The following is an 18997-nucleotide window of genomic DNA, read 5'->3' as shown; positions in this document are numbered from 1 at the left end:
ACAAAGAGAACTTCGAAGAGGAGATCACCAAATCAAAACCATTTACAATAGCCCCCAAGAAGATAAAATATTTAGGAATACATCTAACCAGAGACATAAAAGACCTATACAAAGAAAACTACAAGACACTACTGCAAAAAAACAAGAGAGACCTACACAAGTGGAAAAACATACCTTGCTCATGGACAGGAAAACTCAACATTGTAAAAATGTTAATTCTACACAAAGCGATCCACAGATACAATACAATCCTGATCCAAATTCCAATGGCATTTTTTAATGAGATGGAGAAACAAATCACCAACTTCATATGGAAAGGGAGGAGGTCCCAGATAAGTAAAGCATTACTGAAGAACAAAGTGGGAGAACCTATTTAGAACCTATTATACCACCATGGTAGTCAAAACAGCCTGGTAGTGGTAAAACAACAGATACCTAGTCCAATGGAACAGAATTGAGAATCCAGATGTAAATTCATCCACTTATGAACAGCTGGTATTTGACAAAGGCCCAAAGTCTGTTGACTGGGAAAAAGACAGTCTCTTTAACAAATGGTGCCGGCGTAACTGGATATCCATCTGCAAAAAACTGAAACAAGATCCATACCTCACACCATGCACAAAAACTAACTCAAAATGGATCAAAGACCTAAATATAAAATCTAGATCTAAAGAGCATGGAAGAAAAAATAGGGATAACGCTTGGAGCCCTAATATCACGGCATAAACACAATACGAACCATAAGTAACAACACACAAACACCAGGAGAGAACTAGATAACTGGGAGCTCCTAAAAATCAAACACTTATGCTCATCAAAAGACTTCACCAAAGGAGTAAAAAGACAACCTAGAGACTGGGAAAAAATGTTTGGCTATGACAATGCCAATCAGCGTCTAATCTCTAAAATCTACAAGATATTGCAAAACCTCAACAATAAAAAGACAAATAACCCAATTAAAAAATGGGCAAAGGATACGAACAGGCACTTCACCAAAGAAGACACTGAGGTGGCTACCAGATACATGAGGAAATGCTCACAATTATTTGCCATTAGAGAAATGCAAATCAAAACTATAATGAGATACCATCTCACCCCAACAAGACTAGCATTAATCCAAAAAACACAAAATAATAAATGTTGGAGAGGTTGTGGAGAGACTGGAACACTTATACACTGCTGGTGGGAATGTAAAATAGTACAACCACTTCGGAAATCAATTTGGCGCTTCCTTAAAAAGCTAGAAATGGAAGTACCATACAATCCAGCAATCCCCCTCCTTGGAACATATCCTAGAGAAATAAGAGCCATCATACGAATAGATATATGCATACCCATGTTCCTTGCAGCACTGTTCTCAATAGCAAAAAGATGGAAACAACCTAGGTGCCCATCAACAGACAAATGGATAAACAAATTATGGTACACTCACACAATGGAATACTACGCAATGATAAAGAACAACGATGAATCTGCAATACATCTCGTAACATAGATGAATCTGGAAGGCATTATGCTGAGTGAAATTAGTCGCAAAAGGGCAAATATTGTATGAGACCATTATTATAAGAACTCACTAAGTAGACGATAGATAAGAATTATCTTAGGTGAAGGGAAGGACAACATACAATACAGGGGAAGTCAACACAACTAGACTAAACCAAAAGCTAAGTTTCCTGAATACAACCAAACACTTTGAGGAACAGAGTAGCAGGGGCTGGGAGCTGGGGACCATGATTTCAGGGGACATCTAGGTCAACTGGCACATCAAAGTTTATTAAGAAAATATTCTGCATCCCACTTTGGTGAGTGGCATCTGGGGTCTTAAAAGCTAGCGAGCCGCCATCTAAGATACACCTGTTTGTCCCAACCCACCTGGAGCAAAGGAGAATGAAGAACACCAAAGATAAAGGAAAATATTAGCACAAGAGACAGAAAGCGCCACATAAACCAGAGACTCCATCAGCCTGAGACCAGAAGAACTAGACGGTGCCCAGCTACCACCAATGACTGCCCTGACAGGGAACACAACAGAGAGTCCCTGACGGAGCAGGAGAAAAGTGGGGTGCAGAACTCAAATTCTAGTACAAAGACCAGACTGAATGGTCTGATTGAGACCAGAGGGAACCTGGAAGACATGGCCCCCAGACTCTCCCCAGAACTGAAACCATTCCCGAAGCCAACTCTTCAGACAAAGATTAGACTGGACTATGGGACATAAAATGATACTCGCGAAGAGACTGCTTCTTAATTCAAGTAGTACATGAGACTAAATGGGCAGTTCTCTGTCCAGAGGCAAGATGAGAAGGCAAAAAGGGGCAGGAGCTGGCTGAATGGACACGGGAAATTCAGGGTGGGAAGGAGGGATGTGCTGTCACATTATAGGGAGAGCAGCTAGGGTCATATAGCAATGTGTATGTAAATTTTTGTATGAGAAACTGACTTGAACTGTAAACTTTCACTTGAAGCACAATTAAAAATAAAAAGCAAGAAAAACATAAAGATTCAGCAAACACAAAATCAACAACAATAAAAAAGATGAAAAGAAAATACATGAAGAAAAACGACTCAGCACAGAAAATTAAGTGGAACAAAGAAACTGAAAACACACACACAAAAAAACACATCAAAATGACAGCACTAAACTCATACCTATTAATAATTACACTGAATGTAAATGGACTAAATGCACCAATAAAGAGACAGACAGTGGCAGAATGGATAAAAAACACGATCTGTTTATATGCTGCCTCAAGAGACACAGCTTAGACACAAACCAACTAAAACTCAAAGGATGGTAAATAGGGCTGCTTTACTGAAAAACATTGGTAAGTTGACTTTTTCTTATAATTTGGTATATATTTGAACTCTTGGCATCTATAATTTTGTAGCTTTGATATGTATTATTCGCTCCTGAGAGGCCTGTATCTCTTGGTAAAGATGGTAGTAATAAAATCATCTGTTCAGTCAAAAAAGTCAGCTACTGAAAACCCTATGGAGCACAGTTCTATGCCGACACACGTGGGGTCGCCATGAGTCGGAGTTCAGTCAACAGCAACTTGCGGTTCTCTCAGTAGAGACTGAAAATATCTAACTAAATCCAACAAAGCCCTGACCACCAACTCGTCCTCACTTCCCATCGTTGACAGGGTAATGGGTAAAACATATAAAACACGCATGTGCACAGCAAAATTCCCCCAATTCAGAATTTGAGATAAAAAACGTTTAACTTTCTTATCCATGAAAAGCAGTCTGTAAAATTAATAATTAAATAATTTGAAGGCTTTGATTTTTTGGATTGTTGTCATTACTAGTCAAAGCAGTTATTGTTTTCTTTTCTAATTCTACCACCTTAGATCTGGCAAGTTCTAGGAACCTAATAGATATTCCTTAGCTAATGGGGCTTATTTAGCACAGTATTTCTCAACCAGTATGGTGAGTTAGGCGCCCTGGTGGCGTAGTGGTTAAGAGCTTGGCTGCTAACCAAAAGGTCGTCTGTTAGAATCCACCAGTCGCTCCTTGGAAACTTTACAGGGCAATTCTACTCTGTCCTATAGGGTTGCTATGAGTCAGAATCGACTCGATGGCAAACAGGTTTGGTTTCTGGATACTGAGTTAAGAGATGTCCTGGTGGTGCAGTGGTTAAGTGCTTGACTGCTCACCGAAAGGTAGGTGGTTCGAACCCACCAGCCACTCCATGGGGGAAAGATGTGGCAGTCTGTTTCCGTAAAGATTACAGCCTTGGAAACCCTTGAGGGCAGTTCTACTCTGTTCTATAGGGTCGCTATGAGTCAGAATCGACTCCATGGCAACAAGTTTACAGTGAGTTAAAGGGAATGAGGTGCAAATGTCCCAAGGACCCACACTGGCTCTCACAGGGGCTGGAGCCACCCAGCCGGCCACCTCCGGCCACAAGCAGTGTCATCTATTTCTCCCATGTGCTAGACAAAACAAGCAGTCTCTATGTGCGCTGTGATATGAAAAAGGCTGAGAAGCATGGATCTAGTGGACAGTTCCCTTTCTGAAACCAGAGTGCTGTATTTAGCTAACTTCTCCCAGCAATACAGTATAATGCTTTCTGAGGACTAAGATATGAGCTATTAATTCTAAGTCCAGGAATAAATCTGCTCCTTTCTCTACTGAACTAATATGCAGAGAATATCTAAAGGGGGGAGGAGGGAGACTAAAGATATTGATCTCAAATAGAATAACTCAAAATGTCCACTTGCATTTTATTGATAAGATGAGGAAAGAATAAGTGGATGAATACAGCTTTACTCTAGGAAGAGATCAGGAACATCTCAGTAAATCTACAATAATCAAACCAGCACGCCGGCTAGGGGGAATGTTCATTGGGCAACACAAAGTTTGCGAGGAAGCAAATACTTTTATCCTTGTGACCTTCTCTTTCCTCAGAAACAACGTCCCAGAACACAGCCTCACTAAAAGCCGAGTTCTGCAGACATTAACTAGCCGACACCTAAACGAGTTGCTTTTGTTTTTATTTTTCAGTTTGTATCCATCACTGTCAGGCAAAATCGGACAGGTCCTTCAGACAGGTGCAGCGGCTGCAAGAGCAGCGACACTTCTCCAAGAACTCAAGCCCCGTTTATGCCAGCAAGATTAGCTACAGACTAAGTCTACACTCTTTTAGGAGAAATACATATAAACCCAAAGGTCACTAAAACTAAGACTTTGCCAACCAGAAGGTCAGCAGTTCAAATCCACCAGCTGCTCCTTGGAAACCCTATGGGGCAATTCTACTGTGTCCTGTAGGGTCGCTATGAGTCGGAATTGACTTGGACAACAGGTTTGTTTTTTTTTGTTCTGTTTTGTTTTCTCCTCTCGTGTGTAAGCAACTTCTGGATTTGTGTGCTGATCTGTCTCTTTTTACTTATTGTCAAGAAATCCTTTACCTTGAAACAATAGCTACCCCTGCTCATCATGTACAGTATGTTGGGCACGAGACACTCAGCACCTCGAATCCTCACAGAGGGTCCTGAGGTGGGAAGGTAGACCGCCAGGATACACGGACATGAGGTGCTTACGGTGGCGGCTCCTCCATGGCCCACATCTTAGAGGAAGGTATAATTATAATTATTCCCCATTTCAGACTTGAGGAAAGTCCACTGTCCGACCCCAACTGTGCTTCCCAGGAAGGGCAGAGCCAGGATTAAAACCCAGGCAGTGCCAACCACAGCAAGATGTCTCATGTAAGAGAGAATTCTCCTCTGAATGGCCAACGAGTAAACCCGTCAATGAAACTCCTGACTCACATTCAGAGCCCCGTCTGTGAATGACAGATCCCTGCAGACGACCATTCTGGTGTATATGAGTTTCCCATCATGGGTGAATACACAAGGCAGTAATTCAGAAAACGAACTGCTGAATTATTCTTAATAATGACTGGTTTTCACTTCCGTGTTCCGTGGTTTTGTCCCTTGTGGTGAACCATGAGTCATTTACATATGACTCTAAACATCAGGAAGTTTTTATCAATGACGACAAGGACAATATCTGCAAGTCTGGGCTAAATCAGCAAAAATTAAACAGAATTTAAAGAAAGGATGGATACTGAGTACTCCAAATAGGGAGAGTAGATACAGCCACACAAAATTAACTACCCCATGAGCTAGGACACTCGTGGCATTAGTGGGCAGTGCACTGGAGTAGACACTGGAGTACCTGGAAGGTTCTAGTCTCACCTCCGTCATCACAAGAGCTCTGTTTCTGGGGAAGTCACTTAGGTTTTCTAAGACTTAAAATCCTCATCTTTAAAATGGGGACAAAAATACCCTAACTGCTTACATCACAGGAATTCAAAGAAAATAGTGTGAAATTGCTTTGAAAACTGTCATCATTATTACGTATCTCCCAGTGATGGTTCTGAAGCAGGTATCTGCCCCTGAACTCTGTCCTTACTCACTGATAACTAATTTATCTCAAAGTAATGGTGACCACATGGGGAGCAACTCAGAAGCATTTCCATCAGGCAACTAGGACTGCAGGGGATAGAACTGCACTTTCTGAAGGCAATTTAATAACTGGCCTTTTGAAACAGTGACCAGACTGCAATAACGTACAACCCAAGATGGGTAAGCTGGCATCGGAATGCCTCCTTTTCTCATTTGTAGCAGCCATGACAGGGGTGAGGGGCTGGGTAGGCATGTCCTGAGACACTGGGCCAATGAATGGCAGGCCTGGGCTTACTGGCAAACAGTGACCCAAGAGGTCTGGTGGAGGGACAGGGAATTGCTCCCTCAGCTAAGTATCTCCCACAGACAGAAATGTTACCAGGAGTAAACAGATTCTGCCTCTAAATTTCTCTTTTCAAATGTAATCATTCATTGGAGAGTATTCGATCAAGCCACTGAACACCACAGTGTGATCCCCGTTTTCACTGACGGAAAGTGCTAGAGGAGAAACAGAGACGCACTGCACAGGGAGGGGGTGTGCTCATCAGAGAAAGGGCCTGAGAGCCCCAGAGAGAGCCATCCCATTCACCACTTTGCCTCCAGCTTATCCTGAAGGAGCCATGGGGCATATTTGTCTGCACGGCATGGAAGAAACAAGTATGTCACAGAAGCCTCTAAGGAAGTGCTCCCAGATACAGCAGACCAATGCTCTGTGATGCTCCCATAATCTTCCTCATGCCTCCAGAGAAGTACATGCACACCCCCAGTTACGGGAAAGGCTAAAGCAATAGGCTCAGGAGGACCTCAAGGCTGAACCACTTAATTCTTCTGTGGCCTCTCATAAACGCATCTGGATGAGGTCTGCTCCCTACCTGGGATAAGGGACCTCATTAACATCAAACAAGCAGAGCCGGGAGCAGAGTGCATCCTTTGGACGCAGTGCCCTGCTCTGAGAACTTCCTAGATCCTGGGGAAGACTTATGCCAAGACCCATGGAGATCTCCAAGGAACGCAGGGCCCACTGATGCTGAAAAGAGACAAGAACTTTCCCCTTGAGCTGACAGAGAAAGAAAGCCTTCCCCTACGGCTGGTGCCGTGAATTTGGACTTCTAGCCACCTAAACTGTGAGGGAATAAATTTGTTTGTTAAAGCCATCCACTTGTGGTATTTATGTTATAGCAGCACTAGACAACTAAGATAACCATACAGAATGTAGAGCTTGCTTTGCTGAAGCAAGATTCTTAAAGGTGCTAAGAAGTTCAAATGCATTATGGGTGATGGCAGAGAGAAAAGGTCACAGAAGGTCAGGAGGCTGGAATACCTGGAGGACTCTAGTCTCGGTTCTGTCACTCAATACCGCTCCATTTCCAGCGAAGTCACTTAAGTGTTTTAAGATGTAAGATCCTAATCTTTAAAATGGGGACGATAATATCCATTTTGTCTACATTACAGGAATTCAAAGAAAACATGTGAAATTGCTTTGGAAACCGGTATGTATTTGCTTCGCAATCTTCCTAAACAATCTTGCTTTAATATTAACAATTGGGCCAACACTCTTTCTTTTTTTTAAAATACTCATGAACACAAATATTTATCGTGGCATGCCAGCGAAGTTTGTTTTCTTTAAAAAATATTTTAATTGTGTTTTAGGAGAAAGTTTTACACAGCAAATCAGGTTCCTATTTAATCATTTTTATACCAACTGTTCTGTGACATTGGTTACACTTTTCACAGTGTGTCAGTATTCTCGTTATTTCCATCCTGTTTCTTCTGTGTCCATCGATTTGTAGTCCAAGGCCTAAAGAGGGCCAATGGTATGCCCCAGGCCAGGCGCTACCCAGAGGGCCAACCCGATGTGGTCAGTAGGTGCCCTGACCCATCCTTGCTGGCAGCTAATATAAAATGCTGAATGAAAGAATCACCTTCGTGTCTTAAATGTTTTCATCCTTCACTATCTTAACATGGTGGTTTCTATTTTATTTCATTTTAATTTTTCCCCTTATCATTATCTCTGGATGGGATCAGGAGTAACAGTTTTTCTTCCTCTGCTTATTCATTTTTTTTTTGTCTCCCTACAACCTGGCAAAGCATCTTGCCATAGCAGAAACTAAAACCTCTGTCAACACCTGGGATCTGTAACCCTGGGCAGAGGACAGGCACCCACATTCTACCCCCTCCTTGGCACTGATCCAGACAAAAGAGAGAGCAAGTGAGCAGGTTCAAGTTTTAGGGCCCAGCTGGGGCCAGAGTCTAGGACCCCATGGCTCTCCATGGAAGAGAGCACAATACTTGTATAACATAAAGAAGGCACAGAAGGTGGGAAGCTCATCCTGTACCCTTTCCAGAAGACTCTTAGAACTTAAAACAATAAACAAACCCAATGCCATCTAGTCAATTCCTACTCACAGCGAGACTGAGACCCTGTAAGACAGAGTAGAACTGCCCCATAGGGTTCCCAAGGCTGTAATCTTTACAGAAGCAGACTGCCACATCTTTCTCCCATAGGTGGCTGGTGGGTTTGAACTGCCGACCTTTCAGATAGCAGCTGAGCACTTTGGCAAGGCAATAATGGACTTGGCCCAGGTACGTACCCTAGAGAACTAAAACTACCAACATGAACAGATACATGCACACCTATGTTCACTGCAGCATTATTCACAACAGAAAAAAGATGGAAACAACCTAGCTGCCTGTCAACAGATGAATGGATAAACAAACCATGGTACATACACACAATGGAATACTACACAGCAATAAAGAATAATGATGAGTTCTCAAAATATAGTATATCATGGATGAATCTGGAGGACACTGTGCTGAGTGAAATAAGTTAGTAACAAAAGGACAAATAGTGTATGAGACCACTGTTATAAGAATTCAAGAAAAGGTTTACACATAGAAGAAAGTATTCTTCAATGGTTATGAGGGTGGGGAGGGGGGGAGAGGAAATCACTAACTAGATAGCAGACAAGTGTCAGCTTCAGTGGAGGGAAGGACAACTCACAATATTGGGGAAGTCAGCACAACTGGACCAAAGCAAAACCATGGAAGCTTCCTAGACACATCCAAACACTCTGAGGGACCAAGTAGCTGGGGCTGGGGCTGGGGACCATAGTCTCGGGGGATAGCTAGGTCAACTGGTATAACATAGTTCATAAAGAAAATGTTCTACATCCCACTTTGGTGAGTAGCGTCTGGGGTCTTAAAAGCTTGCGAGCACCCATCTAAGATATATCTATTGATCCCATCCCATCGGGAGCAAAGAAGAATGAAGAAAACCAAAGATATAAGGAAAATATTAGCCCAAAGGACTAAAGGACCACATGAACCAGAGACTCCATTAGCCTAAGGCCAGAAGAACTAGATAGATGGTGCCCGGCTACCACCAATGACTGCTCTGACAGGGATCATAACAGAGAGTCCCAGACAGAGCAGAAGAAAAATGTAGAACAGAATTTAAATTCACATAAAAAGACCAGACTTACTGGTCTGACAGAGACTGCAGGAAGTCCCAAAACTATGGCCCCCAGACACTCTGCTAACCTAGAACTAAAAACATTCCTGAAGTCCACTTTTCAGACAAAGACTCAAAGGCCTATAAAACAAACAGTAACACACGTGAGGAACATGCTTCTTAGTTCAATCAAATATACAAGACCAAATGGGCAGCTCCTGTCCAAAAGCAAGACGAGAAGGCAGGAAGGGTCAGGAACTGGACGAATGGACACAGGGAACCCGAGGTGGAAAGGCGGAGTGTGCTGTCACATTGTGGGGACTGCAACCAATGTCAAAAAACAATATGTGTATAGATTTTTGAATGAGAAATTAACTTGAGCTGTGAACTTTTCATCTAAAGTACAGTAAAAATAAATAAATAAAACAAAAAGTACTGCATGATCTCACTATTATAAAAACAGAAGAACAGGTATACATACAGAAAGCAACATTCTTTGATGGTTACCGGGGCTGAGAGGCAGAGAGAGGGGGAATCATTTTCTAGACAGTAGACACTTGTTAGTTTTGGTTATGGTAAGGCAATACCAAAGGGTGAAGCCAGCCCAACTTGACCAAGGTAAAGCTGACACTAAGAAGTACATAAGAATGAAGCCCAATTTCCAACGTAGCCTAGTATTAGTTTTGCTTCTGGCCAGGAAATAAAGGAGAAGGCCTGAAATACTTACATCACCACAGGGTTATTTTATAGATCTTTAATGCAGGGCTTCGAGCTGGTTCATTCAGGTTCCAACCCCTGCTGAGAATCTGCATTTCTAACAAGGTCCCAGGAAGTTATACATAGGAATCACCTGGGGATCTCGTTAAACCATAGACCGATTCAGTATATCTGGGGTGAAAATGCAAATTCTCAGCAGGGAACTTGTTAGAAACGCAAATTCTCAGCATGGGTTCGAACCAGAACGAACCAGTTCAAAGACCGGCTTTAATGTTGGTGTTTCATTAAAAATATGACAAGAAAGCAAGCCCCTTGACAACCTTCTTCAGAAAAGGAAAAAAAAAAAGAGGCCACATGTGCTTGATCCAATGCTGCCTTATTACCTTCTGTACTATGGAAATGAAAGGCATAACAGTCTGAATGGGAAATGCCAGGAACAGGACTGCTCGGCCTTCTGCGTGGGCTGAACACTGCTGGCTCCTTCAGGTTCTGAGGTGGACACGCAACGGAAGACAGCCATAAACAACTCAGAGCTGGACACCAAGCAGCTGCCCTCGCCATTCACAAAGTCAACAGCTATCTACCTCTTCTGAGCTCACTTGCAGTCTGGACCCAGGGCTGAGAAACACTGCTCAGGGGGACAGACACCCACTCATCTTCACTTCCGCAAGAGCACGTGCCAGCCCCCAGCATCTGCCAACAGGCCATCCCACAACAACATTCCGTGTCCACGCTCATTAACCTACATGTTTCTCACTTTAGTGAAGGGGACACGTGGCTTACTTCCGTAAAGTGAGGATATAAATGTACTGACCCAAACACAATGAAGGTGAAGTCACTGAGAAGATGGATGAAGGAAGGCTGATCCATCACTTGACTGCACCATCTCACCTGCTCCTTCCCAGCCCTCGGAGGTATGAACTCCACGTTAGAGCTCCTCGTGAGAGACGAGGACTGAGCGACCAACAGTGAGGTCACTTCTGTGAGCTCACAAGGCGGCAGAGGCAGTATTAGAACCCAGATCCTCGGCCTCCTAGGTCTGCAGGCTCTTTCTACAACAGCATGTGAGTGAGCAAACCTGAAACACGATACTACCCATGGGGCAGGCAACCATGATTCACAAAGCAGGAAGTAACTGCAAATACATAGCAGTAACGCAGTGCCTAAGGAGACACAAATTAACGCAACAGTGAATTCATTTTATACCTATCAGAAGATTAACAGAAGGAAAGCTAAAAAAAAAAACCCACTGATGTAAGAAAACAGACGAACTTGTTAACTGGAGGTGGGCAATTTGGCATTAAAGAAGCATACAGTTCACAACCTTAAAACAGTACTCGAAACCTAAAGAATTATCCCTAGGAAGTCAACTTGACAAAGAAAAGAGACATATGGAAAAAACTGTTGATAACACCATTAATTCATAACAGTGAAAACTGGGCTTCCCTAACACCCCCCTCCTGGCAAAATTAACCACAGCATCTAATTCCTTTATAGTTGATTCATATTTGATGCTACTAAAAAAACATCAACGCCATCCAGCCCAGGAACACGTGCTCTGCGTGTATAAACCACAAGCCCCCCAGAAGCTGTTTAAGTACCTGCTTCATATAGGCATAGCACATGGTCTCTGCAACACGCTTGCCTTCATCGTAACAGGCTCTGGGTCCTATTGGATTCACGTGGCCCCAGTAATCCTCACTTTGAGGGTGGACTTCAGGATCTATGGATAGGGGAAAAATGGGACTTTGTTTTCATCTTTCTTTCTTACAAGCTGATGAACAATGCAGATTTATGATGCAAAAGGGAGCTCTGAAAAGACCAAGGTAAGCATTTACAAATGGAGACATGTACATTAAAGAGGTAACCTCAAGAGAAACCTAAGTCTCTAAGTACCAGTGGGACATGGTGTTTTTAACACTGATATTAAGTAAGAACAGTAGTTGTCTATTTCACAGGGAAAAAAATTCATTGAAAGATCAAAGGCTTTCAATCTGAAGTCTTCACTCTCTCCCATAAATTCTGCTTAACTTTCAGACTGTTTATGCCAACTATAATCACATATATTCTACGTGAAGAGCTATATGGTTTATAAAGTTTGTATTTATAAAATACATAAACATAGTAAAACATGTATTTTCAATTAACGGAAAACTAAAAAAAGAAAATCAAACACCATGACTTTCAAATATGCCATCACCAAAATAAATGTGAGAACCACAGAAGGCCGGGTCTAGTGTGGGCAGAGGGACAGAGTCGTCCAAGGGCAACTGGAAGCTTGTTGCTTTACTGCTTACTTTATATTTCCTAATTCCTGTTTTTCTGGTGTGTAAAATCAAACCTCAGAGCTTTAAAATGTACCACAGGAACAGACTAAAGAAACCTTGTAACAAATTCTTTTTTTTAACACAGGTATATTTTTGGAATGTGAATTAATACCTAACTTATCTGGTGCACCAGGAATTTTATATACATTCTGAATATCACCATGCTGTAAAATGTATACATCTTTGCCAAGAAATCTAGAAAAACAAGACACAAATCTATCAATTCGTGCTCTTGTACCTGAAGTTTGACTTTCGGCTCATGTGTGAAATGGAGACGTGGGACAGGAACGTGGAATGAATACACACATAGTCCTGCCACGTGTGTTTGGAGTGAGCCTCGGCGGAATTTTAGAAGCATGGCAGAGAATGAGACTCTCTATGTGCTGCTGTGGTTTAGAATTCTTAAGCAGGAACACATTTTTTCACTGCACAATGGGAGAAAATGCTTAAGGCAAATACTCCCTGAGGGAAGAAGACAAATGACTTAAATTCACTCAGATGTAAGATGATTGGTATCAGACCTTTTCCTGGGGATTTCTGACAAGGGCTGGGCAAGCTTGACCCCTGAGAGCAAAGGTGGTCACAGATGAGGCAAAGGATGAGGAAGAGGAAGTGGGTACACCCAATGTGCCCCCTGACCGGTCCTGTCTCAACTGAAATGTCCAGGATACCAATGTTCATGAGAAAGTTCCCTCACAGAATCACTGTTATTTTATAAAAGCAACGATTTAGAGTCAAAACTGATTTCCAATCAGTCTCCTGTTTTCAGCATTTTGCGAGGCTAACACACGAAACAAGCACTCCACAAAACTTGTTTAGCTCACTTATCAAACATCAGACTAAAGCAAGGGGGATTACACCATACTGATTTAACAACCCTAAAGAAAACAAGCTAGGCAGATAACAGGCAGATAATAAATCAGGTGGATGGGCGAAAAAGGGTATGTGGAAGAGATATCACTGTGTCCTTTGGGACATGTAACATGAGTACCTTCATATTTTAGATATTTTAAGACTCAGCCCTTTGCATTATATCAACACTCTCCCTTTTGTGATATATTAAGCCAGTCAGAGAAACCAGAAGGGAACCAGCCGATGTCACAGAAAGTGAAATCTGAGAATCCTTTGTTGAACAAACCATGATACAGGATGAACAGGGAGGGTGAAATGCAAGAGTCCACTCAACTGCCTGTTCCGAAAACAACTGAGTAAACATGGGGTAAGGCAGACCCTTTCCTCTTAACTTCCAGAGACTACAAAGGAGAAGTGGAGGATGCTCTACCTTTTCATGGGAATTACCAAGATATAACTGCATTTAGCAGAGTATTTCTTTCATTTGGTTCCCTCACTTAAAAAAACAAAGGATCTCCTCAGACTTTACCCATTTACTTCCTTATTTCTTCTGTCCACAATGATAATATGAAGTAGAAGAATTACATCACGTCACCCTGGCTTCCGCTGCATCAACCAAGCAGCTCTGCGAAACACTGCTCTCATACTGGTTTTAGGTTTGCAGGGAAATTCACATGAATTCAAAGGGCAGCTCTTGTCACCTCTCCTAATACTCGCTCCCTCTAAGTGCAAAACTGTATCACTGGTCAGTCTGAGGAGGGGATCTGAGAGTGCTCCGGGTTGGGAAAACTGGTTCACTTTTCTGGCACACCCCATTTACGATTCTTCCAGAAATCATTACAAACCACTTCAGGCTACCAATGCACATGTCTTCACCAACTGCAAGTTCTTGGTAGGTCAGACGTGCAACATGCACTGTTTCCACTGAAGAATAACATACGCCAGCTAAACAGCTTTTAAAAAGGAAATCATTTCTGGGGTACTTTCACAGCAGAATGGTAAATCCACTTTTGTGGATTCATGGATGGTGGGTCCTTAATTTGCAAGGTTACATGACACAACATTCCTAGGGTGTGCTTCAGCAGTTAAAAAAAAAAGTTCATCCACTCAAAGGAGGAGATGGTTAGAAAAAAGGCTTCTTTGCTGCTGTTCACGGGACTAAGAAGTACAGGCTGCCGTCCACGGGACCAGGAAGTACAGGCTCGGCTAACTGAGAAAGGAGTTCTGGAATCATCTTTTACTCCTTATTACCTGAGGCAGGGTGAAAACAGTCAAACGCAGCCGGAGCGACCACCCCAGGTGGGAGCCCCTCACTCACCTCCGTACACCTCGGAGGTGGAGGCCAGGAGAAGACGCGCCCCGACTCGTTTTGCCAGCCCTACGGAAAGCAAACATACGACGAGAAGCTGTGAGTTTCAGGAAAACACACCTGCGCGTGCCCATTTTTGTGGCCAGTCTAAGGGATTTTTTAGTATTAAAGGCATCTGACTATCCATGCCTCTTCAGTGAGCCACTCTTACTGCATCTGCTTTGAAACCAAAAGGAAAACAAAAACAGTAAGAAAAACACAAATGAATCCTCAGGACAATAGTTCATTGGAGACTTGGAGCTGTCAGCAGGGTCAACTTTGCACAAATGCAAAATCTGATGGTTTGATAAGGCGTGACTTAGGAGATTCATAAAGACTCCTTTGTCTCCAAATATCACCCATCATTCAGTATTTTATTAGGTAACTTCACACTGGTAGGCAGAAGGCAAGGACCTTCTCACCTTAACTGCTACTATTCCCTCACTTCCTGAACACAGCCCCTCGCAACTTCTAACCGAGCTCAGGTGCCTCCTCATCTGGGCAACGCCATGCCCCCCATCCTCCCACCTCTTTATCTGCTTCCTTCGAGGTTCATTTAAACAACATTTTCTCCAAGGCAACTTCTCACCTTTCCTCAATCCTGCTCTGACCCCCTTTCCTACATTTACACTCACACTTAACCTGTTGCTGTCGAGTCGATTCTGACTCATAGTGACCCTACAGGACAGAGCAGAACTGCCCCACAGGGCTTCCAAGGAGCAGCTGGTGGATTCAAACTGCCGACCTTTTGGTTAGCAGCCGTAGCTCACTGTAGCTCTTAACCACTGTGCCACCAGGGTTCCACTCACACTTACAGTGAACTAAAACGAAACAAAACAAAACCAGTTGTTGTCAATTCCAACTCATGGTGACACCACGTGTGTGGAGCAGAACTCCTTCACAGGGCTTTTATGGCTGTATGCATCCTTTCAGAAGCAGATCTGCAGGTCTTTCTTCCGAGGCACCTCCAGGTGGGTTTGAACCACCAGCCTTTTGGTTAGCAGCTGAGCACTTACCTGTTTGCGCCGCCCAGGGGCCTTACAAATGGACTAGCTTCCAACAATATCAATCTTTTTTAAACTGGTGGTTAAATAAGTATGGCAAGCATTCCAAACACTCTCTTAAACAGAGCCCCAGTACACAGCAATTCATCAAAGGCTCTGTGACGCCCTGCACAAAAGAAACTCATTTCCCTTTGCCTAACCTCATGTTTCCCAAATGTGTTCCATCATACGGCCTCTTGTGCACTGAGCACCATTAGAGGAGAAGGGTGGCTGTGTCTCACACCTCCCCTGCATCAAACTGCCCACAGGGTGGAAGTCCAATGTTTGCCCATGAAGTGTTCTAGGAGGAGAGATGAGGCATGCGTACATAACCTGTGGGCACTTCTGGGGAGGCCAGGTGGTACTGAAGGGTCCTAGCAAGAGGGTACCAAGGGTAAGAGCGTAAATGCACATCTCGGGGATGGAAGCAGAGAGCCACGAAGAGGTGCATAAAGGAAAAGAGAACAGAGCTGCCGAAAAGGTAGGGATCGGAAGATAAACTGTGCAAACCCCATAATTTGCTTGTGGCAGAAAAATGCTCAAAGGATGCAATATAAGATGAGATTCACAGGCCACCAACACAAAGATTCCAATTTCGGCCCACAAACATCTGGGAGGTGGACCACGGTACTGTATTATTGAGTGGGAACAACGGTGGTAGCTTCAAAAGGAAGAAATCTGCTGGTCTTTTTCTTTTTTTATTAAACTTTTCAAGGTGAGATAATTGCAGACTCAAATGCAGTTGTAAGCAGTAATACAACCACTGAACTATACGTGTAAAAGATGTTAAATTGGCAAATGTGTTATATAATAAAACCTGCAAAAGCCGCAACCTGTGTAAGGCGGAAACCTGTCAGACAAACCAAACCAAACCTGTTGCCATCCAGTCAATTCCAACTCATAGTGACCCTACAGGACAGAGTAGAACTGCCCCATAGGGTTTCCCAGAAGCGGCTGGTGGATTCGAACTGCCAATCTTTTGTTTAGCAGATGAGCTCTTAACCACTGCGCCACCAGGCTTCCTGTCAGAAAAGGAAAACTCAAATATTTTCCACTAGAATGAGTGATAGAAAAGTGGTAAGACTGCACTCTGTCAAAGTTGGAAAACCTTCGAGACCTTGAAAAACAAGGCAGTCCCATTGAGTTCCGGGTCTCACAGGTTTCACTGTGTATATTATTATCACAATTAAAAAAAGTAATACAGAGATCCTTTAGACCTTTACCCAGCTTTCCCCAACAGTAAAACCTCGCAAAACTCTGGCACAGTATCACAGACAGGATACTGACAGTGATACAGGCAAGATAGAGCATTCCACCGCCACACGGATACCTCAGGTTCTCCTTTTACAGCCACACCCACCTCCCTCCCTCCTGTCTTCTTAACCCCTGGCAAGCACAAATTGTTCTCTATTTCTATAATTTTATCATTTCAGGAATGGAATCAAACAGTATGTAACCTTTTGGGACTGGATTTTTTGACTTCATGTAACTCCCCTGAGATTCATCCACGCTGCTTCATGTATCAATCCTTCCTGACTCTTAATCGTTGAGTAGTATTCCACTGGGAGCCCTGATGGCACAGTCATTAAGAGCTTGTCTGCTAACCAAAAAGTCAGCAGTTCAAATCCACCAGCTGCTCCTTGGAAATCCTATGGGGCAATTCTACTCTGTCCTGTAGGGTTGCTATGAGTCGGAATTGACTCGATGGCAACGGGTTTGGATTTTGGTTAGTATTCCACTGTATGGATGCACAACACTTCATTCAATCATTCACCTGTTATACGGCACTTCAGTTGTTTTCCCTTTTTGGCTATTACGAATAAAGCTGCTATGAACATTCTTTACACGTTTTTGTGTGAACTTAGGTTTTCACTTTTCTGGTATAAACACCCAACAGTGCAATTACTGGATCATATGGTAGTTGTATTTTTACTTTAAGAAACTGCCAAACTGTTTTCCAGAGTAGCTGTACCATTTTATATTCCCACCATCCAAGTCTTTCTAAAAGCCTGTTATTTTTCTCTAAACTTTGGTGCACTCACATATGCTACATGCTGTACTTCAAGAGCAAGTGAGCTTGAAGACTTTAAAACCAAGACCAAGGCTGCACTATTTGGTGGCCTGACTTCGGCAGGATTCACAGAGGCGACAGTCCCAAGGTGAAGTCAGGGGAGCTACACTGTGTTGCTGTAGTGACCAGGTGTTTATGCTGAGATTGGACAAAGGGGTTTCATCAGATCGAAGATGCCAAGCACGGGACTGGGGACGTGGTGAAGCCACAAAGAAGGGCCATACGAGGAAAGTCAGGCAAAGTTCAGTCCATCTTGTCTCAAAAGCAAAAATGGCTAGCCTCTGCTCTTCTCAGTTTAGAAAACAAAGACCCATTCAGGTCTCTTTTTGGCCAAGCCATCTTCTACTCTCTGCTTTTGTCCATGTCTTTCCTGGAAGGCCCTTTACCATTCTTACAAGGCCTCCACGTCCAAATCTCATTCATGGTGCAAGCCCTAGCTCAAGAGCCACTTTCTCCTTGAGCTCTACTAGCATTTCACTGGTGCCTCCTCCCTTTTGGAAACTTACACTTTTACCCTGTACTTCTGATTCCAAAAAAAATCATTGCCATCAAGTCGATTCAGACTCATCTACAAGACAGAGTAGAAATGCCCCACAGGATTTCCAAGGAACACCTGGTGGATTTGAACTGCCAGCCTTCTGGTTAGCAGCCTGAGCTCTCAACCACTGTGCCACCAGGGTTCCTTCAATAACCCAAAGTCCCCAGTAAATCTCAAGACATTTCCGTACTCATTGCTCAATTAAAATAATTAATGTTTGTGATGATCTCTGGTCATCAAGAAAAGCTAAATTATACTCTATTTACTCTGATTCCTAAGGCAGGGAAGAAAATGCCAATATATTTTATTAATAAAACAATAATAATTAATATTTATTGAGTGCTATGTGCCAGGGTCTATGCTTAAATACTTTAAAGGGATTGTCTCATTTTAGGAATATTTCCATCCAAAATGGGTTTAATTAAAAATGTTTTGGTGCTTGAAGGAGCAAGTTGCACTTGGCTGAAAAATTCACTTATGTGGAAAAACTCATTTGCTAAGGAGGATTTGACTAAACGGTGAATTTCATGTACTATATATAAATATAAATTCAAAAACACAAAAATAGACGCCTGTTACCATTTTCAATAGCCCCTAAAAAGATAAAATACCTAGGAATAAATCTGACCAGGGATGTAAAAGATCTATACAAAGAAAACTACAAAACACTACTGCATGAAACCCAAAGGGATCTACATAAATGGAAAAACATACCATGCTCATGGATAGGCA

At 42.8% G+C, this 18997-nt stretch overlaps 1 protein-coding gene across 1 annotated transcript in view; it reads right to left on the bottom strand.

The window, feature by feature from the left end:
- UXS1 (UDP-glucuronate decarboxylase 1) overlaps positions 1 to 18997 on the bottom strand; it is a 111293-nt gene that overhangs the window by 26346 nt on the left and 65950 nt on the right. Inside the window, exons 8-9 of the mRNA XM_012555736.2 lie at positions 14584 to 14643; positions 11688 to 11809 (exon numbers count right to left, since the gene is read on the bottom strand). Coding sequence (XP_012411190.1) covers positions 11688 to 11809; positions 14584 to 14643 — 182 coding nt within the window. The remainder of the gene's footprint in view (positions 1 to 11687; positions 11810 to 14583; positions 14644 to 18997) is intronic.

The sequence above is a fragment of the Trichechus manatus genome, unplaced genomic scaffold (genome assembly GCF_000243295.1).
Source record: "Trichechus manatus latirostris isolate Lorelei unplaced genomic scaffold, TriManLat1.0 scaffold00004, whole genome shotgun sequence".
NCBI classification, from domain to species: Eukaryota; Metazoa; Chordata; class Mammalia; order Sirenia; family Trichechidae; genus Trichechus; species Trichechus manatus.
Note: the sequence above shows the minus strand (reverse complement) of the source record. Positions and strands in the feature narration are given on the sequence as shown.